This window comes from Heloderma suspectum, chromosome 1 (assembly GCF_057233095.1).
Source record: "Heloderma suspectum isolate Gila_16-S chromosome 1, 16-S_ref, whole genome shotgun sequence".
Lineage (NCBI taxonomy): Eukaryota > Metazoa > Chordata > Lepidosauria > Squamata > Helodermatidae > Heloderma > Heloderma suspectum.
In genome coordinates, this window is record NC_139458.1 from 96,310,165 (window position 1) to 96,336,015 (window position 25,851).

The window sequence follows — 25,851 nt, forward strand, 5'->3', positions numbered from 1 at the left end:
AGTTAACGACAAAAATATACGCTATACCTAATTTCTTTGTTAATGGCATCCAACTGTTCCTGAAGCATCATGGCTAAAGTCTGGGCATCTGCCTGACCACTAGGTGACAAGAGGTCAACCGAGCTGAATATAGTTTCTCTGTCATCCTCACCATCCGAGATATCAGCATCACTCTCAAAAGCTTGTGCAACATTTGCCAACACACTTGCTTGCTGTGCACGCTCCCAGTCTTGCTCATTAAGTGTCTGAACCTGTTTAACATACACGATCAATTTTAATTGCAGATTACTCTCCAATTAAAAATATAGAAAATATAGTCAATATGACTTCACTTACATGCTGCAGTAATCCATCAAGACAGCAATAATTAGAATGCAGTAAAACCAAAATAATAAACATTACAATATCATATTCACAGGTACTTTTTCTAGTAAGACATATATGGTCAGAAATCAAGGTATCAGAATACATAAATTCAACATTATGAAAGTGCAACAAAAGATAACTCCATTGCTTGTTACATCAGTAATTTTGGAAAGGTTTTCTTACGAGGTTTTGTTTGTGTACTTTTTAAGTACAGAGAAAGCCTTATTCTATAGGTCTGTGCACAATGTAGTGGACTACGGCTGCATTCTCAGGGACTAGTAAACCAGAATTCTGGAGAATCAGTCTTACTGTGAGCAAGCTACAGGCTGGTGCACACAGCCCATTTGCTCCTGCTTGGCTTCTCTCATTAGTACAAGCAGCTAAAGAAACCAGAAATTGTTTGCTTAGTGTGACATACAAATCCAGTATCCTGTCTTGTTGCTCCCTTTACAAGCCACGATTCGTAAGCCAAAAACAAACTGTGGTTTGGGATCCTGGTTCATAAAGGCAGCAACAAATCAGAATCTCTGATTCGGACAACCTAATGAACAAACCATTTTTGGTTTGTTAAGCTGCTTGTGCTAGAGGGAGAAGCCAAGTGGGAGTAAACAGGCTGCATGCTTCTTTATAGCAAGACAGGATTGTCAGAATCCTGGATATGCGTTCTGAGCGAATGAGACCTACAAATTAAATCCAGACTTCCCCTAAGAAAGTCTGGCTCAGGGGATGTCCCCATTAGCAAAAATGGGGGTGGGCAGGAGGAAATTTTTGTTGATTTCCTCTTTCCCCTGCAGCCACCTATGGTGCCCGAAAATCTGTTCTGGAGGGTTGGAGACCCTTCGGAACAGTGCAGATAGTAGTGCTGTTGGGGGAAGAGGGAATTAGCTAAAAATCAAACATGCACACTTTCTCCAGCAGAAGCTTCTACTGTATCAGAGTCTGGTTTGTGCATGTAAGAACCCCTTCAACTTGTGGAATAACAAGTCTGGATCCAACCCCATATGCATGTGCATCAGCCCAATAGTTGGTTAGAACTGTCCCAGTGATCAGGAGTGGGGGGGCATCCTAAATTCAGTTGTTGCTCTTCCCACAGTTGACTAAAAATGTCAGGCCCATCTGTTTAGTGCTGCACACACAGTCCAATCCAACATTTGGAACCAGATGCACAGCTCTGGATATTCGATACAGGGATCTATGTGATTCCCTGTCCAGAAAGAGATCCACATAGAGCTTACTTCCATAGTGACCGTAGGGGCAGGGTAATTTATGCACATCATCATGACAGGTCACTTAGTCCAATTGATAGAACCAGAATAAAACTTTTAAGAGGTCAAAGTTCCACACAGCACTGTTTAGTTTCAAGATGGAAATAAAATGAGTACTCTGTAAAAACCTTGCTTTTTTGCAGCTAGTACTTCTGGTCTGCCTACCACCATTAAGGCTTAGATAGAAGTTCAGAACCCTACATTTTCATATAGAACTTCACTTGTACATAGATATGAAATAATTCCACAAGCTTCTTGTAGCTTTAAGACAAGAAAGTAAGTTTTAAAGCATGCTATTCTATAAGTGATTTTTTTTTAAAGGCCCTCTTACCTTTGAAGGTTCATCTCGCAGAGCTGCCAAACGTCCTTTTTGCGGACGCCTTAAAACTGAGGTGCTATAAGAATCCATTTGATTGTCAGCTATATCTGAAGGTGCCATTGGATATCTAAAATCCGGTACACTACCCAAATGTGGCCGACTAAAACAAGAGCAGATATCATATTAGCATTAATAAGAGACACTGTCTCAAAGATTTCAGTAATTTAGATGCAGGCAATGAAAATAAATCATCTAGCACTTCTTTATAACTTAGCACAGAGCTATCTTCAGTAACAATTTATACCTGTGTTGAAGGGAAGGGCCTCTGATCCTCATCTGGTCATTTTCAGTTCTCATTGTTTCAATGCTTAGTACCAGCTGATCCTACGAAGAAAATAGATACCAAAAGTTTTGAATACATTCATTTTATTAATTATTTTCAAACACAATCAGTTTTAGTTTAATCTGTGCATATATATGAGATTAAATACACAAAAGAAAGAGTGTCAACATACAAATAAATCAGGCTAAATATAATAGGAAAATAAGTGATAAATTAACGAACTGTCAACAACTGATATTATCATAAAAACTATTAAATTAGCTAAAATAGCTCAGTGGCCTATACTATCATCTGTTGAGATAAAAGAACTCCCCTAGAGCCAATTTAACAAATTTAACTTTATGATATGACACAAAATAATCTGTCCCAGCCAATTAAAATAAGATTTTGTTTAAAGAGGAGTTCTCTAATACCAATAGTAAGGCAAATTAAGGTATCAAGTCCTCAGATCGAGATATAATGGGCATTCTAAGATAAAGTGAACCAGATCCTCTAATTTCTGGCATCCAACCGGACAATGCCTATTCACCCTAAATTGTCCACTATACATTGGATGTAATCTCCATTAACTGCAGTGTGTTTAATCTGCATTTAGTTAAGAGCCATCTAAAACTATGGGCAGATAAAAGACAAATATGGGGGCAAGTTTCTAGGAAGAGCTATAAAATCTTTATACAGCTTGTTGGAGCAACACCTGGCCAGTAGTGCAGCAGCAGTACTACACGCTCATACACATCTGATGGACGCAAAGCTAGTAGAGTTCTGAATTCCAGTGTCAAATGCCCACTTGAATGAAAGGTTCAAAAATACCTTTGTTGTCATCCAAATATCCTTCATTTGTTTATTACTTATAGAATGGCACTGAATAATTATGGCAGCCCATATCAATTGGTGTACTGAGCATAAATTGTGAGGATAGAGTAGTGAACCACAAGGGTTACCTCTGAAGAAGCTAGGCTAGATTCCATCCCCCCACCCCCAATAGCAGCAATAGATTTACTGTAAAGAGAAAATGACCACATTTCTGGGAATTATTGTCTAATAACAAAAATAATCTATTAAACATATATTATTTTCATGTGCTAATGATCTTTGGGTTGTTGCAGCATGGCATGAGGTTCAGTGGTGCAATAAGCCTTCAAACCTAGTGAAGGTGAAATAATCTTGTCCAGTTGTTCATAATTACTACAACAAATAATTAGTTCAAGAAAAATACGTTCAAAGCCTGTGATGTGATTGATTGAGAGAGAGAGAGACAAAATGACAGAGGTAATTTATTGAAACTTCAAAAACATTAATAAGATTATTCATTGCCACATCTGAATTAGATGATAGCTGTGGTATAAAGAGATACATTTTATTTTCAGCTGATACCTTTTCATTTTGAAGCTCATCAACTTGTTTCTTAGCATTTTCAATTTCATGAAGAAGAGCATTCTAAATAAAATTCAGTTCAAAAGTGCGTTAGTACTTAAGAATGAAAACATTCACTTTTTAATATTTAACATTTATATCTGTGGTACAAATTTGTAGTATTTATACCACAACTTATAAAACCATCTGTATTCTTTTGAAACATGCCTGCTTACTTTATTACACTGTTTTCCCCTTTGGCTTTAGTTAGGATTAGGAACCTGTCAAGATCAATCTCTGAGGTTCTCATTTTTCCACTTGTTTTGACTTGGATCAGCCAATTTCAACCCACTGTTTAACACATTTAAAAACAAGTAGTATATTCTTTGGTGCAATCACAAAGCAGAGATTCTGGAACTTGTGTACTCTAGATCTTCTCCACTATCTATATTGTCGTTAGCTTGGTTCTCTGTCTCACCATAAACAGTTGGATACATGTCCATTAAAATATGTATCAAATTCTTAAAAGTGTATTACTAAATTTGTTATAGCATTTCAAGCAACAACCATAGACTTCACAATTACTTTATCTTCCAGAGCTGCCATTCTTTCTTTAAGGTGAAGCTGAAGTCTCTCATTGGATTCAGACAAAAGTTTATCAACAGTATCAGATAAACGTTTATTATGTTCTTCATTCATTTTCTCTCTTTGGCGAGCCTACATTGGTGAGGCGGGGGGCAGTAAGAAATAACATTATTAGCAATATTACTTTCCCAATACTTTGCATACAGAAAACACCCCTAAGCCAAGCATTTTTCACACTTTTTCTATGAAGATCCTAAAATGATTATGCTGTACATATTTGCATTTTTCTCTCGTTTATAGCAAGATGTGTTTTGTTTTCAAGATCTTACAGCTAGCAAGCCTTCAAGATTTGACAGCTAGCAAGTCTTACACCATGATGCAGCACACTGAACCAGCAATGTGATTTTGGGGAATGATGATTCCCAGAACTTCCAGCCATTAGTAATTTTGCCAGGTGCTGCACACAAAGTCCTTTCACTAATAATGTACTCCAATTAACCATTTAATGTTCAGTTACAAACAGCTAATTTTGTTCTAAGAAGCCAATTCACCCACCAGTGCCAGAGAACATTCTAGCCTTATGCAGGTATTTCAAGTATCTTGTTAGGTAAAGCTTACACACTCAGTTTAATTTCATGTGGAATATAAAGATATACTTTCCACTACCAACCTGCCATTTCATCAAGTTGGTGTGTTTGGGGTGAAGGGGAAAGAAATAGTGAGATACTGGTAATAACGGCCTTGACATACCCTTAGCAATTCCTGATTTTTCTCCTCCAACTGTGCTTCCATTTGCCTCAATCGTTCTTCAATGTTGCCATGTCTTTCTTCAGCCTGCCATTTTAAAATCATATTGGTAATTAAAATCTGAGAATGTATTAGGAAAAGCTATTTACAAAACAGCATATCATGCTTTATGCAGACTGCTTTTTTTGTTCACCAATTGCGAGATGTTTTACTGCCAATTTCCAACAAAAACATAGTAGATGGATTCATGTGTAAAATGAGCAATTAATTCTCTCACCCCAGGACAACTTGTTTTGGTGACTGATGGCAACTGAAAGACTCAGCAAAAAAAAAAAGAAGTAAAAAAATGCAAAATATCGCATTCACTCCCCTTGAAACCAAAGAAAAAATACTAAACATTGCTTCTTCTTTAAATTCTTCCCCACTTTCATTTTAATATGTGTGTATGTGTTTTAAGCAAGCAGCAGGCAAAAATAAGGACTAGTGTCCTTTGTGCAAATTCCACCTTCCTGTGCTTGGAAGTATGTTCCAACAGTATAGCATCTTTAGCTGCAGAATTCCCAGAAGGCAAATGGTCAGGCTAAAAAAGCCAGTAAGGAATAGGAAAGGTAACAAGAAACAAAAATTAAGGCAGCCAAGTACCCATTGTAAATAATTAGACATAACATTGTTTGAGGATATAATTTTCTCCACTTGGAATTGGAAGACAATTTTATAATGCACCACACAGAGATGACACAAGAACTGCTCAAGCAACCTACAAACAATTTTGAAAAATGAATTGTTATATTACAGAGCTGGAGGTTTATATAAAAATTCAGCATGATGTCAGGCCATTTTATAAGCATCAGGAATACAGGAAGAACTGCATTACTAAGAACAAATGGTTTCACCTGAAGAGAAGAAGGTTTCTCAGACCTACACACTGTATGCCTACCTTAGTAAGTGCTGCAACTCTCTGAGCCAGTTCAGCCTCCACCTCTGGCAGAGTCTCAGCTTTTCTAAGAGTCTGCTGCAATTTCTGCTCAGCTAGTTCCAGTCGTTCTTGTAACTGCCTATTCTTGTCTTCACTCTAGAGGCAAGAATATAATAAATTTGCTTATATCTACTACTACAGATAATATTTCAGGTGTTACTTTCAATAGCTTTCTTCACTGGTGGTGGTGGTAGGGTCAGCTTTTGAGAAAACTAATGTGAGAAATTGTAGAGAAATGTCATGGGCTTCAGAGATTATGCAAGTTAACTCCCATACATTTCCATGAGTAACATTTATTTACAATATTTATATATCGCTCCACATCAAAGATTTCGGAGTGGTGAACAACAAAGATAAAAGAATAAAACATCATACTAAAACAATTAAAACATTTTAAAAGAAACAGATTCTGAACTTAAGAAACTGTGGCTGGCCACTCAAGGAAGGCCTCTTGAAATAACAATGTCTTCAGGAGGCGCCGAAAGCAACACAACGCTGGCGCCTGCCTGACCTCCAAGGGCAGAAAGTTCCACAGGAAAGGGGCCACCACATGGAAGGCTCTTTTCCTGGTGAACTCCAGCTGGGCCATGGGTCCATGTGGACCACCAGGGACATGCCCTCTGATGACCTCAGTGACCGGGCAGGTTGGTAAAGAAGAAAGCGTTCTCTCAGGTATCCTGGTCCCAAGTTGTTTAGGGCTTTGTACACTAGTACTAATACCTTAAATGTGGCCTGGTAGTGAATAGGCACCAGTGCAGTTCCCTCAGCAAAGGAGTTATGTGCTGAAAAGGGGCAGCTCCTCACACCAGCCGAGCTGTTGCATTCTGCACTAGCTTCAGCTTCCAGATCAGACTGAAGGGCAGCCCACATAGAGCACATTGCAGTAATCCAGTCTTGAGGTTACTAAGGCCTTACTAATAAGGCCAAGCTATCCCTCCAGGAGAGGCCGTAGCTGGAAACCAGCTGAAGCTGATAAAAGGCACTCCAAGCTGCAGTGGCCACTTGGGCCTCCACTGACAATGATGGATATAGGAATATCCCCAGACTACGAACCTGATCTTTCAGAGGGAGTGTGTGACCCCATCCAGAACAGGCAATGAGCCTATCACCCAGACCCAGGAACCACTCACCCACAGGGGTTCCATCTTGCCAAGATTCAGCTTTCGTTTATTGGTCCTCACCCAGCTCATTACTGTGTCTGGGCACTGATCCAGGACTTGCACAGTTTCCCAATTCAGATGTCACAGGGAGATAGAGCTGCATGTGATCAGCATACCGATGGCATTTAGCTTCAAATCCCCTAATGACCGCCCCCAGCGGTTTCATATAAATATTAAACAACACTGGGGACAAGATGGTACCCTGTGGCACCCTGTAGCTCAATTGCCAAGGGGTTGACGAATGGTCACCCAATGTTACTCTCTCAAATCGGCCCCATAGGTAGGACCAGAACCACTATAACACAGTGCCTCTGATACCCATCCCACGGAGTCGATACAGGAGGATACCATGGTCGATGCTATCAAAAGCTGATGAGAGGTCGAGCAGAGTTAATAGGGTTGCACTCCCCTTGTCCCTCTCTCTATAAAGTTCATCCGTCAGAGTGACCAAGGCTGACTGCGTCCCATAACCAGATCAAAACTCAGATTGGAATGGGTCTAGATCATCAGTATTCTCCAAGAGCACCTGCAGTTGAATATCCTCTATCTTTATTTCTTAGAGAAGTTCAGAAGATAAATTTTCAAAGCAAAGGATAGACTACTACCACAAATGAGAGGTTCATTTTAAGATTAGAAATAAGTGGCGGAACCCAATGATGGAGCTACTTCCGTCAGTGGAAACAGGAGGGAGCAATTCCCCCTCCCCCCTCAAAACTTGCTCCAGAGAATTGAGGGACCCTCTGCCGCAGATGTTCAGGGGATGTGGGGAACTACAGAGTAGAGAAGGGAGGAAGAGTGTCCTGTCACGCAAGTAGATATCTACTCATGTGACATTAAATTCTGTCCAAATGAGTTTACCAGTGACAACTGGTACAATGTATAAATCATCATTCAGATCACGACCAGATATATACTAAGCCTTTCAATTAACTAGTTGTATCAGCTGCAAACTGAACATTTGACCTATCCTGCAAGCCACTTACGGAAGTACAAGGTGCCCCCCACATCTGCAACACCCCAGGCTCTATCCCAGGCCTTTCCTGAGGGTCCACCAACCCCAGGAGAGGCTTTGCAGGATACAGATGTTGGGAGAGCCCTATTATGCGAGCAGTCCTCCCATTGCATAACTGTTGAATACCACCTATTATTTAAATCTCTGAAGTGCGACTGACCTTTTACTTCCATTGATGCAAAGGTATCCCTTTTATATTCCTCAAAATCAAATACACTTAGCGGATTATTAGGTGCTACTACAGCTTGAGGAAGTTTTATACTATTCATTTCAGTAACAATTTCTACCTGTCGATGCAATGAATCTTTATTAGCAATTTCATTTTCAAGTTTATCGTTGAGGTCATGCACAGATGTAGCTTCACGTTGTGCAGCGAGGTAGCGTTTTTCAAGGGTTGTGATTCGCTCTTCCATATCTTCCTTTTGAGCCATTGCCTAAGTTATGAAAATTGCAAGGAGATTGAGGAAATACATGGTTCCTAGATATGATGCATTCTATGTTTAATAGGCTGTCTTGAAAACTGGGCATGGAAACATAAGTGAATGACCACAAGATCCATTTGTAATATTTGTAATAACTGAAGATTCCCTTTATTTCATGTGTCTTGATAGTACAAGTTGGCAGTAGTACAATGAATTGTTATTTATCTCAAGATGTTCAAAACTAAGATCTACAGGTTTCAAATCTGTGATAGTTTGCTTTTGATACTGAGAGTTTCAAAACTAGTTGAGAAGGAATGGGAGCTGCCTGTTCAAAGAAAATCGAAGACAGAAATTCCGCTTATCCAATCCTAAATAGCTCTTTGAACCATTGGCCTATATATGTATCCAGTACTAAAGTACACGCTGGGACAATTTATTCTTAATAGAAGGGTAGCAGGATCTTTTCCTTTTACGATCCGTAAGTAATTATATTATTGAGCTGGCCCATGCTGAAGTTGATCAATGGACACGAAAATATTGAATTACTGAATTAAAAAACAAACATTAAATAACTTATAGGTAGCCAAACTAAAATTCATACTGCCTGTAAAATCTAGAAAAACTGAGTTTTTAATCAGAAGAAACACTGACAACTATAAACGCAAGCTGATAATTGCACTTAAAATAACTGATGGATATATTCTAGGAACGTAGAGAGCTGCCATATTCAGAGCTAGACCATTAGTTCATCTAGCCCAGTACTGTCAACACTGACTGGCACAAACTTTCCAGGATTTCAGGCAGGAATGCACTAGTACTGAGCCACAGCCTGTCCCAAACACATAGACCTGGTTTGCGCATTATGGCTCAAATCATGGGTTAATTAACCCATGATTCATGGGGACATGTACCACCTGTGAGCTACTTCCAGTTTCTGTAAACAACCTCCAATTGACCCAATCAGAGGTTGTCAGTGTGCCGTGTGAACCCATACCACTGGGTTGTTGTTGGGTTAATGGCTGGGTTGTTTAGTCCCTAAACAACCCATCAGTATGGATTCACACATCATGCTCACAACCTCCGATAGGGTCGATCAGAGGTTGTTTACTGAAAATGGAATGGCATGCACACAGTGCATATCCCACCAAATTGTGGGTTAATTAATTAACCCACGATTTGGAGCCAAGTCATGAGAACTGGCCCATGGGCTCAATCCTTCCATCAAGCCACAAATAAATAATTTGGACCATAAGCCAAACACAATTACAGAACATGAATTTAAGAGACTCTAGATGCTTAGAACTGACATTCTCACCTCTCGTACATCTCTTTGCAACTTCGTATTCATTTCTTCAGATTTTATTAGATCTTTTCTAGCAGTGTCAAGGTCTTCTTCCAGTTCTGCTACTCTGTTAGAAAGGGCAGTGATCCGTTCTTTCATTTGGGCTTGCTCCTTAGTTTGCTTCTCTATGATGTCTTGAAGTTCTATTACTTTAGCAAGGTCTTCATCATGACTCAGAGAGCCATTGGAAGATCTCTATTTTGAAAAAAAGCTATTTTAATTTTTTAAAAACTTTTAGTACAGTAAGATGGTTGACTACACACTATCATAATTTTTCAAGTTCAGCCATCATGATTCAAGTGAGGAGAAAAGTCATGACTAAGGACCTGTTCACTTACTACTTTTCAGGAAGAAAAGTTTCAATTTAGAGTGAGTCTCTCGCTCTCACTGCCATATTTTCAAGAAAAAAATTAAACCAGACTAAACCATGTTTATTTGAAAATGGCACTACATTACCACCTAATCATCACCTGGAAAGAATAGAGTTTGATCAGGTGATCAAGGAAGTAACATATCCAAATTAATGTGTTACATAGCTTCTTTCACTTGTTCTCACTGGAATGAACTAGAGACACATGCACCCCTGACGTACATAGACCTACCTATACCATGTCCAGATTTCTTTCCCAAAAGTGATGAGTGAACATGCCCTATGAGAAATAACCTCACATGACCCTACTACAAAGGGTTTGTACCTACCTTCCCATTAGTGCTAGGAGTATTCTCCAGATCATGATTAATATCAGGCATCCCATCAGCTTGCGTTCTTTTCTGATTGGTCTGTTCTTTCAAAATCATTAACTGAAAAAGAAAATTAAAATACTGGATCAATTGCCATGAAAAAAGGATATTAATTTTGAAATAGAAACAGGAATCTTAGCAAATGTTAATAATTTATAGTAACAATATTTCCAAAATTAGAAGACTGCATTCACCAATAAACAGATAAAACAGTGACCTGGTTCAGACATAACTCTAACCAATAGTTTATTTAACCCATGGGTTGTTTAATTCTGGGTTGTTGTGATTAGCGAACACAACCATGCTAACAAACCATGGTTTGTTAACCACAAACAAGCCAAAAAGAGAACCCATGGGTCTGGTTCGCATGACACACCAGACTCACCATGGGTTATAGTGGGCACCATTATGAATATGCAACCCCCAATGAGGTTGTGCCATATCATCCAAACCCTGCCACCACAGATTATTTGAGGGTTAATCAATCCTCACATAACCCTACTACAAACCAAATGTTGAAAAACCTATGGTGAGCCAGACGTGTCGTGCAAACAAGGTCACAGTTTTTTGTTGGGTTGTGAATTCTGGGTTGTTTAAAACCATGGGTTGTCATTACACGTGAACCCAGAACCGTGGATTGTTCAGGGGTTGTTTCACCAGGCTACAAAGGCAGTGGGAAAGAGTGGTCAAAAACCCCAGACACTTTACATGTCAGTACTACAGCACCAAAAAGGCATTTGGGATATAGGGAGGGAGCGGGCGAAGAAGGAGGGAAACAAACAACCCAGGACTTGAAAAAACAAACCACAGTTTGTTTTATCATCTGCCAAACAAGCCCTGTGTAGGGCAACAAACCACGGGTTAGCATTATGTCTGAGCCAGGTCAGTGTAGCTTATCTATTACTGCCTGCAATTTTAAAACAGAGTTAGGACCAATTCCCATAATCTATTCAGAGGATATTTATCAAGCAATAAACATGTCTTTGAGGCATACTGGTCTATAAGACAAGAAAACTCTATCCATAATAATCACACTGTGATGGTCATGTTCAACTGTGAACATGATTGAGTTAATTGGCTCTTAGGACCAGTTGAAACATTCCCACAGTGACATGTTAGCTGCTGAAATTGCTTCCATTTAGAAACAGGATAAATGGGAAATGGATTCCCAATGTTATAACCACTGCATAGTCTCAATCTTACAGAATTCAAGAATGCTGCAGCAGGAGCTTTCATGGCTTCTGAGCCTTGCCTACCTTTCTACAACAGTTCCTTCTGTTTCCTGCAAGTCTTTTCCCAGACAGTTAGGGGCCCATTCAAAGCTAATAAACTGGCTTTAGCTTAAAGGAAAAGACCTACCTCCTTGTGTGTAGTACCCAGTTCTTCCTCCAGCAAGCTACATCTTTCAAGTGCTACTCGTAACCTTTCCCTTACCTAAAAGATAAAGCTAAGCTGTAAACATAATTTCATTTCATTTCATTTATTATAGTTCTATACCGCCCCCGAGCCAAAGCTATTTGGGCAATTCACAAAAATTAAAAACCATTAAAATACATTATACAAAGTAGAAAAATGTAAAAACATATAAACAAATAGCACACACAGAGACAATATATATCCAAAAACAATTTTTAAACAATCAGCCAAGGACAATCCACGACCTACTAAGACTCATTTATATTACACTTCCTGGAAGATGGGACTGTTGGCAAGGGATGGGTTGCACCTCAAAAAGGCTGGGAAGAATGTGTTTGGCCACAGCATGAAGAACTTTATCAGGAGGGCTTTAAACTGAATCCTACAGGGAAGGGAGACTTAAAGTCGGGGGTAACAATGGACCAAGGCTCATGCACTGCAACTGAGAGAACAGCTCTAACAGCGCCCAATAATAGTCTTCACAAACATGTAGGAAGAAAGCCCGACCACGAAGAACGTGGTCTTCGATGTCTATATACTAATGCCCAAAGTATGAGAAACAAACAGAATGAACCTGAACTCTTAATACAGGAGTGAAATTATGACTTGATAGGTATAACAGACTTGGTGGGATGATTCTCAAGCTTGGAACATAGCAATTGAAGGGTATAACTTGTTCAGAAGGACAGGAGGAACAGAAAGGGAGGTGGAGTTGCACTATATGTTAAAAATACATATATCTGCCCAGAAATACACGAAGATGAGCTTGGTAGCCCCATCAAAAGCATCTGGGTTAAAATAAATGGAGCAAAGAATAAAAGGAACATGGTGGTTGGAGTCTACTGCTGGGTACCAATCAAGGAGAAGATGAGGATGACACTTTTGAAAAGCAATTGCCAAGGTATCAAGGAAACATGATGTAGTTGTAATGGGGGACTTCAATTTCCCTGATATTTGTTGGGAAACAAATTCTGCAAAACATGGGCCCTCCAAGAGATCCCTGACTTGTGTTGCTGATGATTTCCTCCTACAGAAAGTAGAGGAAGGAACTAGAGGATCAGCTATCCTTGACTTGATCCTAACCAACAGAAATGACTTAGTGGATAAAGTTACGGGAACTCTGGAGGAAAGTGACCATGTTATACTTGAGTTCTTGGTTCTAAAGGAAGTAAAAGCCGAGTGCAGCGAAACGCGTACCCTGGATTTTAGGAAAGCCAATTTTAATAAACTCAGAACAATGATAAGTAAGGCCCCATGGCAAGCGACCCTAATGAGGAAAGGAGTCCAAGAAGGGTGGGAGTTCTTAAAAAAGGAAATTCTAAAGACACAATTACAAACAATTCCAACAAGAAAAAAAGGTGGAACAGAAGAAGCCAATGTGGCTTCACAAAAAGCTTAGAGATAACCTGGAAAAAAAAGGACACATATAGGAAGTGGAAGGAAGGCCAAGCAACAGTGGAAGAGTACAGGCAGTTGGCACAGAACTGCAGGGATGGTGTCAGGAACGCTAAAGCTCAGTACGAGCTGAGATTAGCGAGGGATGCTAAAAGCAACAAAAAGGCTTTCTTCAGCTACGTGCATAATAAAAGGCAGAGGAAAGAAATGGTGGTTCAGCTATTACATAAGGATGGCAAAATGATAACAGATGACAAAGAAAAGGCAGAACTACTCAATTTGTACTTTGGCTCAGTCTTCACCCAAAAGAGGGTCTATGATCCCCCTGGCAAAGGCAAAGTACAGGCTGAAGGGGCAGGATTACAGCTTGAGATCGACAGGCATATGGTCAAGGAACACCTAATTACTTTGAATGAGTTCAAATCTCCAGGGCCAGATGAACGGCATCCTAGAGTAATAAAGGAACTGGCAGAAGAACTCTCAGAACCACTGTCTATTCTCTTTGAGCAGTCATGGAGGACGGGGGAAGTGCCAGATGACTGGAGGAGGGCTAATGTTGTCCCTATCCTCAAAAAGGGCAAAAAGGAAGAACCTGGGAACTACAGACCAGTCAGCCTGACATCAATCCCTGGGAAAATTCTGGAGCACATTATAAAGCAATTCATCTGTAAGCACCTTGAAAACAATGCAGTGATGACTCAAAGCCAGCATGGATTTATCAAGAACAAATCCTGCCAGACGAATCTGATCTCATGTTTTGATCAGGTAACCTCCCTTGTGGACTGTGGGAATGCTGTGGACATAATATACCTTGACTTTAGCAAAGCTTTCGACAAAGTGCCCCGTGATATCCTGATGAGCAAACTAGCTCAAAATGGGCTAGATGAAACAACGATCCAGTGGATCCACAGTTGGCTACAGAATCGGACTCAAGGAGTGCTTATCAATGGGATCTTCTCAAACTGGGAAGAGGTAACGAGCGGGGTACCACAGGGCTCAGTCCTGGGCCCAGTGCTCTTCCACATTTTTATTAATGACTTGGAGGAGGAGGTGCAGAGAATGCTGATCAAATTTGCAGATAACACCAAATTGGGCGGGATAGCTAATACTTTGGAAAACAGAAACAAAATTCAAAATGATCTTGATAGACTGGAGCGCTGGGCAGAAAATAACAGAATTACATTTAATGGGGATAAATGCCAAGTTCTGCACCTAGGAAAAAGAAAGCAAAGGCACAGTTACAAGATGGGGGATACGTGGCTCAACAACACTACAAGTGAGAAGGATCTTGGAATTGTGCTAGATCACAAGCTGAATATGAGCCAACAATGAGATGTGGATGCAAAAAAGGCCAATGCTCTTTTGGGCTGCATTAATAGCATAGCTTCCAAATCCCGGGACGTACTAGTTCCCCTCTACTCAGCACTGGTTAGGTCTCATCTGGAGTACTATGTCCAGTTCTGGGCACCGCACTTGAAGAAGGATGCAGACAAGCTGGAGAGGGTTCAGAGGAGGGCAATAAGGATGATCAGGGGACTGGAAACAAAGCCCTATGAAGACAGACTGAAAGAACTGGGCATGTTTAGCCTTGAGAAGAGAAGACTGAGGGGAGATATGATAGTGCTCTTCACGTACTTGAAAGGTTGTCAAAGAGAGGAAGGCCAGGATCTCTTCTCGATCATCCCAGAGTGCAGGACACGGAATAATGGGCTCAAGTTACAGGAAGCCAGGTTCCGGCTGAACATCAGGAAAAACGTCCTTACTGTTAGAGCAATACGACAATGGAACCAATGACCTATGGAGGTAGTGGGCTCTCCCACACTGGAGGCATTCAAGATGAAGCTGGACAGCCATCTGTCAGGGATGCGCTGACTTGGATTCCTGCACTGAGCAGGGGGTTGGACTCGATGGTCTTGTAGGCCCCTTCCAACCCTACTATTCTATGATTCCATGATATGCTGCCAAATGCCTGAGAGAAGAGTGCAGTTTTAACTTGGCCCTGGAAAAAACAACGATGCTGGCATCAGGCAGGCCTCGTCAGGGAGATCATTCTACAATTGGGGGCCACCACCGAGAAGGACCTCTCCCTTGCTGCTGTCCTCCAAGCCTCCCTTAGAGGTAGAACTTGGAGGAGGGCCTTGGATGCTGAGCGCAGTGTATGGGTCAGTTCATGCCAGGAGAAGTGCTCCATCAGGTATTGTAGTCCTGAGCTACGTAAGGCTTCACAGGTCAAAACCAGCACTTTGAATCGGGCTCAGAAACATACAGACAACTGGTACAAGAGGGCCAGAAGAGGGCTTCTTGTCCCGGTTATCAATCTGGCTGCCATATTTTGCACAAGCAGCAGCTTCTGAACCATCTTCAAAGGCAGTCCCACGTAGAATGCATTGCAATAATCTAACATGGAGGTTACCAGAGGCAACTGAAGCCAAGTTATCTCTGTCCAGATAGGGGTGTAGCTGGGCCACCAATTGAAGCTGGTAGAAGGCACTCTGTGCCACTGAGCGTACTTGAGCCTTCAGTGGCAGAGGTGGCTCCAGGAGGACCCCAAGCTACGAACCAGCTCCATCAGGGGGAGTGCAACCCCATCCAGAACAGGTTGAGCACCCTCCATCTGGTCAGGAGAACCACCCACTAACAGCATCGCAGTCTTGTCTGGATTTAGTTTCAATTTATTAGCCCTCATCTAGTCCACTGTCGCAGCCAATCCACAGCCTCACCTGAAGAAGATGAAAAGGAGAAATAGCATGCAATTCTGCTAGCATTAGTAAAGCTGAAATATCAAAAGGTTTTGTCTGACATGTCGTATATGTTTATTCCTGACAATGAATGCAAAACATCGCTTTTCATTCTTAGAAACAACAAAGTTGTCACTGACACATTTCTGTCATGTAACAGGAACCACTCAGAACAAATAGCTTATACAAGACCAATGAGGAGACAATATGCATTTAGAGTTCCAATTTGTTAGTAATGGATTCTGGATCAGACAAGCATGAGAAAATAGCACTAGCTGTCACCACAGAAATTTGTGATTATGATAATAAAGTCAGAGTTCAAATAGTTAGGTTGGGTGAATTGATTTTAATGATTTGATTTAATTTTGTTATTTTGTCATCCATCTTTCCTGATCAAGCATGCATACTTATTGGTTGGCATAAGAAGTAGTAGAATACTGATTAATACTGAATACTGAGTAATAGAATACTGATTAAATAAAGCCTTTATATTACCCAGAAGCACACACTAAACCATGTGGGCTTTATTCCAATGAAACCCAAGTGCAGGAGGAAGGCACTGCTAATCATGCAAATGGATTCTTATTTCCATAATCTCCCCCCCCGCCCCCGCTACATATACACAGAGCCTCCTACACTGTTCCAGAGGTTCTCTGATCTGAAGATCAGACTGTTTATTGGGGGAACAAATGGTGGCAGCCAAAGGAGGAGAGGAAGAAGTAAGTCCCATTCCATGAGATTTCCAATTATAGGATCCAAGCTATAGAGGCTGTGTGTCTTTTGTGCTACAGAGGTATTTGCTTAAAACTCAGGTGTGCATCTGCTGCCATGTTTGCAGAGAGCTAAATTAAAACCACATTAAGCAAGATCACTTACTCAAAAACTGTGCCCTCCCAAGCTTTGCTGTGTGGCCCCCCCAACTCTCAGCTGCAGAAACTATAGTGGCACTGCCACTGCTGGAAGAACTGCTGCTGAAAAGCCCTCCCGCTACCACCAGTAATCCACTGGTCTCCTCCTTCACAATCTTTCTCAGTCCATTGTAAAGCATCTTCCTGATTCCTGAAGGATTTTCTAGGAATGGCTGATGCTTTTTAAAAAATGAAAACAACAGCGCAGTAGAGTGGTGTTGGGGTGAGATGAAATGTAATGACTAGCAGTATTTAACTTGGAAAATGAAATAATTGCTTGACTGGGGTATTTAACTTGAAAAGTGTGTGGGTGCATCTGAGGACACTCATATGCAGCTCCTGGGACCCCAGCAGACATCTGATGCAGCCTTCAGGACTGAAAAGGTTGTGCACCCCTAAACTAAATGAACGAAAAGGGAGTGTGAAGGAACTATAACAATGTTCTGCACTTCAATTTAAGAGCCACTATTCTCCTTGTTCTTAGACTTTGGAAGAGGCAGCAGTGCTATCAAGCTTCAATCGGACAGAGGTAGAAGGCAATTTTTTTCACTTATTATTTTGGTTTTATTAAGGGAACCCCCTCAGAAGCTCAGCTCACTGGCCAACACCTACTTTCAACTTCCCTCTGCTATTACTTACAAAGGCAAGCAAGTTACACCAAGAAAAACAAGCCTAACTAGTCTGTGCTCTCCAGCTAATTTTCCACTTGCATTAATGACTTCAATGACAGTAATTGTGAGTTACTGATTTTACATGTATGCTCTTAATTGACTCATCATAACCCTTTAATAAAAAAATCACAAATAATAAGATGTGTACTCAGTACTTCAGCAGCCACCTTCCATTACCTTTTCATCAAGGGCTTTATGATGTTCAAATAGAGACTTTAGTGCTTTGAGAACTTCAACTTCACTAGAAACTCCTGCTGGAGACTGGGCCTGTCTCTTTACTACAGTCATTCTAAGAGACCGCTCATGCCGGGAGACAAGACATTCCAGATGTTCTAACAGCAACTGAAAAATAATCAAAATTAAATAAGGAAAAGAGCTGACATCCATTTTGAACAACTAAACAGAAGTGTTTTATTTTCAAACAATATGCTCCAAGCACGATGGATTGTTTATGACCACATCTCTTATAGATTCCTTATATACAGTCAGGGCCAGAAATATTGGAACGAGGATAACTGTTTTGGCAGTTGGCCTCTGTACATCACCACACTGAAGTTGAAAGGAAATACACCCAGATGGGAGCGAAGTCAGGACTTTCAGCTGTAATTCAAGGGATTTGACAAAAGTGGGGCACTAACCATTCAGGAAGGACAGCGCACACACATACCCATCGTTGGTGGCTCATAAGTAATGGAACAGACCAACATAATTTCAAACTGAAGGATTGCCTTTAATACCTCGATGAAAATCCTTTGCAGTCAAGGACTGCCTGAAGTCTGGAACCCATGGACATGACCACATGCTGAGTTTCCTCCCTCGAGATGCTTTGCCAGGCCTTGACTGCAGCTGCCTTCAGCTGCTGCTTGTTTGTGGGTCTTTCTGCCTTCAGTCTTGTCTTCAGGAAGTGAAAAGCATGCTCTGTTGGGTTGAGGTCAGGTGATTGACTTGGCCATTGAAGAACATCCCACTTCTTTGCCTTGAGAAACTCTTGGGTAGCTTTTGCTGTATGTTTTGGGTCATTATCCATCTGCACTATGAAGCGGCGTCCCATCAGTTTGGCAGCATTCGGCTGAATCTGAACAGAAAGTATAGCCCTATACACTTCAAAATTCATCCTGCTGCTTTTATCAGCAGTCAAGTCATCAATAAACACCAGTGACCCAGTTCCATTGGCAGTCATACATGCCCATGCCATAACACTGCCTCCACCATGTTGGACAGATGATGTGGTATGCTTTGGATCATGAGCTGTTCCTTCCCTTCTCCATACTTTTCTCTTCCCATCATTCTGGTACAAGTTAATCTTGGTTTCATCAGTCCAAAGAATCTTATTCCAGAACTGGGCAGGCCTTTTTAGGTGTTTGCTGGCAAAGGCTAATCTGGCCTTTCTGTTCTTGAGCGTTACCGGTGGTTTGCACCTTGTTGTGAAGCCTCTGTATTTACATTCATAAAACCGTCTCTTGACTGTAGATGTTGACAATGACATGCCTACCTCCGCAAGAGCATTCTTGACCTGGCTAGATGTTGTGAAAGGGTCCCTCTTCACCATGAGCAGAATTCTGCACTTTAATTGTCTTCCGTGGTCTTCCAGGCCTTTTGCTGTTGCTGAGCTTGCCAGTTAATTCCTTCTTTTTCAGAATGTTCCAAACTGTTGCATTGGCCACTCCAACTGTTTTTGCTATATCTCTGATGGGTTTATTTTGTTTCCTCAGCCTAATGATGGCCTCCTTCACTCACATGGACACCTCTTTGGACCTCATGTTGGGTTCCAGTGAACAGCTACCAATTGCAAATGTAACACTCAGAACCACCTCCAGGCCTTTTATCTGCTTGATTGGCCATGGGACACCCAGGAAACAGGCCACACCTGGCCATGCAGCTGCTTGTCAGCCATTCGTTCCATTACTTATGAGCCACCAACGATGGGGGGGGGGTGTATGCCACTGGCTATACTTCCTGAATGGTTAGTGCCCCACTTTTGTCACACCCCTTGAATTACAGCTGAAAGTCCTGACTTCACTCCCATCTGGGTGTGTTTCCTTTCAACTTCAATGTGGTGGTATAAGGAGGCCAACTGCCAAAACAGTTATCCTTGTTCCAATATTTCTGGCCCTGACTGTAATTCTGCTGATATTAAAAGTTGTCTCTTGAAACTCTGCTGGCCTGAAAAATTGTGCAATCCAAAACGTTTCTTTACAAATTTGACTTTTGCAAAAAGCAAGATACTTGGTTAAGTAAAAATAATAATAAAAACATATCAAGCCATTTTTATTCCTTTTTTATTTCTTTTTCAAAGCAAGAGGCAAAGCAATTACAAAATAGAAGAAACTTGGGAACGTCGTTTGTTTCATTCAAGCCAGATAGGTTACCCCAGACAGCAGTCAGCAATCTATTTTTACCTTTGTTAATGTTCCAGGTCCACAATGACTACCACTTTTGTGGGCTCAGCCTTTTATAAGGATTCTTTGGCAAGATTAATAAAACTATACACTCCACCTCCACATCATATTTTGAAACCCCATTGTTTCTTCTCTACTAAGTAGTGTCAGGAGATGCAGAGGTGCTTGACCTTGCCCCCACTTACCACTTTTGTCTAGTAAACTCCTTTCCCCAGATGCTCTTCCCACCACCCAGCACAGGTTCCACATCCACAGTGAGTTAAATTCTATGCATTCCTACGTGGGTAGCTGGCAGCCTCTGAATTCGGAGGCTGCTGAGTATCCAATGCAGGGCAGGAGGACAGCAAGCAGAGGCAATCTTCACCTCCACGCTCCAGCCACCCTGCATTTCTATCGCCTATTTAGCAGAAGCACTTTGGAAGGGGAGGAAGGAGGCTGGGGCGGCAATAAAATACGTCATATTGCTGCCACTCCCATCTCCTTCGTTGCTGTCCCTGGGAATGCCCCCTTTTCCGAGTGTGGAGAGGTAGCTTATGCAGTTCTCTCCGTGCTGGCTCAAGGAGGAGGGGGCGGGGATCAGAGTTTCCTGTCTCTGAGGTCGGAGCCCTGTCTCCAAGGTCACAGCCCCGTCTCCGATCTTGCAGCCAGGGAACAGAACAATCCTATGGCTCCAAGATGCTGTCTAGGGGCTACAGGATTACTTTCTTACAAGGCTACTCCACAAGGATAAATCATTTTCAGTATTTCTAGGTTTTCAGAGCCAATCTAGATGTTACTTTATTAGTGGCAACAGCAGATGTGAGCATCACTACTGCATCTGATTCTCTGTGACTATATGTAACAGATTTGTTATGCACATACGTTCAACATATCTTCCAAAAGCTCAAGGTTTTATATCAAGTATGGGATTTAGTAGTGGATAAAAAATTCAATGTTATGAGGATCTAAGCTAGCGCTCTCGCTTTTTTGTCCTTTTAGAAAAAAAACAACAACACACAAAAAGTACTGTCCTAGCGCTACAGCACTAACTGGTGCAGTTAGAACTAAGTAAGCAGAAAACTGCTAATCTAACCCTGAACCCGAGAGGTAAAGTGAGTAAAGGGGGTATTTTTTACTTTTTCCTCATGCTGTCATGTTTATGGCAAATTACGGTCTGTCCAATTTGGATACAATGGCAAACTATAATTTGTGCAAACCACAGTTTGCCTCCAAACCATAGTTTGCCTCCAAACCAAAATGGGGAACTGCTTTAAAAACTATGAAGCCAATACATGCGAAACTAATGTCAGAAACCCATTATTTGGCATTACACATTAACGGATACAGTGTGCCTGAACATTTGGAGATGTGCATGAACCCTTTACACTTTCAGGGTTCTCTGAAGAACTCTGTAAATGCAGCAAACATGTTGCTAGAAAGTGTGAATCAGCTCTAATTGTTATAGTCTAAGAGGACTCTTTGCTACCTTTTTGCCATATGACTTTAAACTATCCTGTGCTGATTAAGTAGTGGTGCACAAGATGACAGCTTGTGCTTATGACAGACAAATCAGATGACCTTTCTTCCACATGCATTGTGTAATAAAGGCTGGATAAAAGGTGTTGGGCTACAGAGTGAATCAGCTTTTTGTCTGTTTTTAGAAAAGGTGTTACTAGGATGCTGAGAGGTTGTATTTTTATGGAACTGGAGAGGTATAGTTTGCAGACTTTGCCTACAAAAAATAAAAAGGGTTCTCTATGAGCTTCAAAGTCCTTCCAACAGTAAAGAACTGGGAGTGGTGTACAGGTTGAATAACCACCGTATCTGGGCAAAGGCCATTTATGCTATGTTAACTACTAAATCTAGGAGGATGGTGAAACCCAATGGTCTTCAATACTTTCAATTTTTCCCCACTGGATGAGAACAGCCATCTATCTGCTTGTGCAACTCTGAATCCAACCCATTATGTTTTTGATTAATAACAAATGTACATATGGCATCTTGCTTGCAATTTGTGTTGCATTATTGGTTTGAGCTATGAATTAATTGACTTTCAGTTGATTTTTGTTGTATACTTATATTTTTTAGAATTTTTAGAATTATAGCACTTCAGTTCTAATGAATGTAGAATTCATTCAAACCATCCACAGTCATAGTGTACGCATCACACAGGGTATATAGTATTCAGAAACAAAAAAAGTAACTAAAGATTCTGTTCATTCATTTCCCCCTTTTTGAAAACAAAGGCAAGAGTACTGAATATACTACATGTAAGAATCCATCTCAAAAACCATTCCTAACACACAATACCAACAATATTGTGTGTTGGTATCATAACACACAGTATCCCAGATAATGAACTAACCCTTGTATTGTTTCGTTCTGCTTTCAGTTCTGCAATTTCTTCTTCCCTTTCTAGGAGCTGTTCTCTGCATACATTAAGCTCTTTAGTAAGTGCTGCAAACTCCTAGAATAGAGGCAAACAAGAATGAACTCATTATAAATATATCCAATCATATGTATTACACAGTAGGCCGAGGATAAATCCTGAGTGAAAAAAAGGGAAGCTGTACTATGCAGGAATAGTCCTACTGTCACTTCTTCTAGCAATTACTCATTATAAGGATTATGGTATAAAATACCGCTAGTAATAAACTTTGCGTAACACCTTTGTCCCACTGCGACATAACACTAAGTAAACTAAATTTCCTTACATGGGCCTGCATTGTTCTGGTCCAGCTAATAACCCTACTAAGTCCAACCTTTATATCTCAGGGCAGAACTGCCTATTCCATCTCCACTGCTTGTCTGCAAAATGCAGCTTTAGGTCCTCTGTTTTAAAGAAGGGTGTTATTTCTTGCAGAGAAGCGGCATGCAGGAAGAATGTAGTTAGATGGAAACACTGGAACCCTTGCTGGGGAAGAACAAAGGGGCAAGCAAGAAAAAGCTTAACACCTTTCCTTTTGCCCGCTACTTGCCCAATGGACATCATGCCCTTCTTGACATCATGCCCTTCTTGACATCATGCCCTTCTTGACATCATGCCCTTCTTGATCTGCTTTATGTCAGAGAAGTAGCTCCTGGGTTCTGAAGATATATGGTGGAAGTACAGTGTGCTGTTCCACCCAGGGCCATTGTTAGGGGTTGGTATCACTGAGCACCCACTGAGGCCCATGCTTTACCACAGGACCAATTGCCAAACCCTGGAGCCCTCTGGCCCTCCTCCTCCTCTTCGCTGTTGCTGCTTGATCACCTTCGCTCTCCGAGTAAGCAAGCAGCTAAAAGAGCAAAGAGCAGCAGGCTCTACTCACCTCATCCTCTCTCTGTGTGCAGTAGTCCTAGACCAGTGTTCCCCAACCTGCTCCCTCCAGTTTTTGGCTTACAGCTCCCATCATCCCTGACCATTGGCCATACTAGCTAGGGCTGATAGGAGTTACAGTCAAAAACATCTGAAGGGACCCAGGTCGGGAAGGCTGATCTAGAGGTAGAGATTTATTTATTTATTTATTTATTTATTTATTTGGGGCATTTTTACACCAGTCTTCAGCTGGAAAAGGCTCCCAAAGTGGCTTACAAAGATGAATATTAAGACAGTCCCTGCCTCAAGCTTACAATCTAAAAGACAACACAAAAGCAAAGGGGATTGGGAGGGAGGAAGGGAAGGAAAGCAAATATGTGAAGGCCCAAGAAAAAAACTGGAAAAATTAGGAAAGAAACCATTTTCTACCCATTTCTTCCCAAGGACCATTTTTGTTTGTTTCTAAAAAATTGTAAATATTTAACAGCTTTGGATTATGAAATATTTCATTTCATAAATATATGAATATTTCATAAATATTTCATAAATATATGAAACATTTATTAATATAATATTATACACTGTTACCCAATATTATACAATGTTACCCAATATTAAACAATATTATATATTGTTATCCAGTCTTTACTCCCCCAAATGACTTCTAAAAACTATATAATATGACGACTTTAATAGAAAGACTAGAGATATATAATATCTGGAAATAACAAAGCCATGGGGAAAAAAATTTTTTTATCCTCTCTATAAGATTCCCAGGAGCATAGTTATTTCTTCCACTCCTTATTAAAATGATTGATCTAATGTATTTTTTACTGATAGACATTTAGGGATGCTCCAAGTCATACTCAGTTTCCCAGCATGTCAGCAGGGTCACCAAAACGGAATATAGAAGACAGTGTGTATTTTTGACAGTTTGGGTTTTGTTCCATGGGGTTCTGTGTTCTGTGTTTCTGGGCTTGTTCTGGTTTTAGATGTTATAGCAATCAATTAATGTAGTTCTAATGTAAAACCCACATGTGAAAGAAACACTGTAGGTTATCCCACCACTGTCATCAGATGCGACAAAACAGGATGTGGGTTATGCCACCTACCTTACTTTTTAAAAAATTAACTTTGAGGCTTGAATCTAATAGAACTCACTGCCAGTTTTTAATAAAATTCTCAATTAGATCACACCACTAGGGAAGGCTGCCTCAACTATAAAGCCTTTTAACTGCTGCCACTAGAATAAACCCTCTCTACCTAAAAGAAACTCAGTACCCTGGTGCCTATGGTGTAGGCATGGGACTGACACTACCAATAGAGACAATCTTTCAAAATGAACAAAAACTAAGATTTTAACGGAACTAATTAAGGGAAATTATTTACAAAAGTGTATAAAATGTCACTCTTCAAATAACAGGTTGAGATCGCTTAAAGGTTCTTAAGTTAAATATGGTGGATTCCTAAGATGAGTCCTTCCCAGCTAAATAAAATCTCAATAGCTTTTCCTTCAGATCAGATTTCCCTAAGCTCCACCTCAGAAACAGGAATAGGTTTAGGAATTTCCCTAAACTTCCTTACAAACAGAAACAGATGCTGTGCACCAGCCTTCTTCTATATTCAGTTCTTCCTGCTTCTTCTGGCTTCTAGGATGATTCAGATGTTTCAGAGACTCCTTGGTGAAGTTCCCTCTGGCCAGACATAAAATAGGAACCTGAAGTGTGTTATGTACAACTTGGACTGCTCATAAAATTATTATGTTTGGTATATTAAACTGAAAAGTATATTCAGACAATAATTACAAGTCTACCAATTGAGTTTTCTTTTAAAAATTTTCAAATATAATGATAATTTTATGAGCAAACTAAGTTATACAAAATATAACTTTAAGAACATAAAGGCCGTTTTTACATTCCTAAAGCAAACTTCCCCCTTCATGGATCACTGCCTTGTTGTGGTGAAGGGGCTTGCGTAACTCAGTGAAGCCATAAGCTATGCCGTGCAGGGCCACCCAAGACGGACAGGTCGTGGTGGAGAGTTCTGACAAAATGTGGTCCACTGGAGAAGGAAAGGGCAACCCACTCTAATATTCTTGCAAAGAAAACCCCATGGAACGTATCACAAGGCTAAAAGGTATGACGCCGGAAGATGAGCCCCTCAGGTCAGAAGGTGTCCAATATATTACTGGGGAAAAGCAGAGGGAATTTCCAAGTAGTACCAGAAAGAGTGAAGCGGCTGGGCCAAACCCGAAAGGACACTCAGCTGTGGATGTGTCTGGTGGTGAAAAGAAAATCCGATGCTGTAAAGAACTATATTGTTTAGGAACCTGGAATGTCAGATCAATGAATCAAGGTAAGCTGGAGGTGGTCAAACATGAGATGGCAAGACTGAACATCGACATCTTGGGAGTCAG

The 25,851-nt window shown here is 40.8% G+C and overlaps 1 protein-coding gene across 3 annotated transcripts in view; it reads right to left on the bottom strand.

The window, feature by feature from the left end:
- The window catches only part of PPFIA1 (PPFI scaffold protein A1), a 90,741-nt gene that overhangs the window by 37,853 nt on the left and 27,037 nt on the right, over positions 1–25,851 (bottom strand). For all 3 annotated transcript variants that reach the window (XM_084852013.1, XM_084851992.1, XM_084852002.1), the window contains 13 exons: positions 22,503–22,604; positions 17,937–18,101; positions 11,991–12,065; positions 10,590–10,691; positions 9,864–10,085; positions 8,414–8,560; positions 5,916–6,050; positions 4,982–5,065; positions 4,232–4,363; positions 3,668–3,730; positions 2,255–2,334; positions 1,963–2,110; positions 28–251 (listed from right to left, as the gene is read on the bottom strand). In XM_084852013.1, coding sequence (XP_084708139.1) covers positions 28–251; positions 1,963–2,110; positions 2,255–2,334; positions 3,668–3,730; positions 4,232–4,363; positions 4,982–5,065; positions 5,916–6,050; positions 8,414–8,560; positions 9,864–10,085; positions 10,590–10,691; positions 11,991–12,065; positions 17,937–18,101; positions 22,503–22,604 — 1,679 coding nt within the window. The remainder of the gene's footprint in view (positions 1–27; positions 252–1,962; positions 2,111–2,254; positions 2,335–3,667; positions 3,731–4,231; positions 4,364–4,981; positions 5,066–5,915; positions 6,051–8,413; positions 8,561–9,863; positions 10,086–10,589; positions 10,692–11,990; positions 12,066–17,936; positions 18,102–22,502; positions 22,605–25,851) is intronic.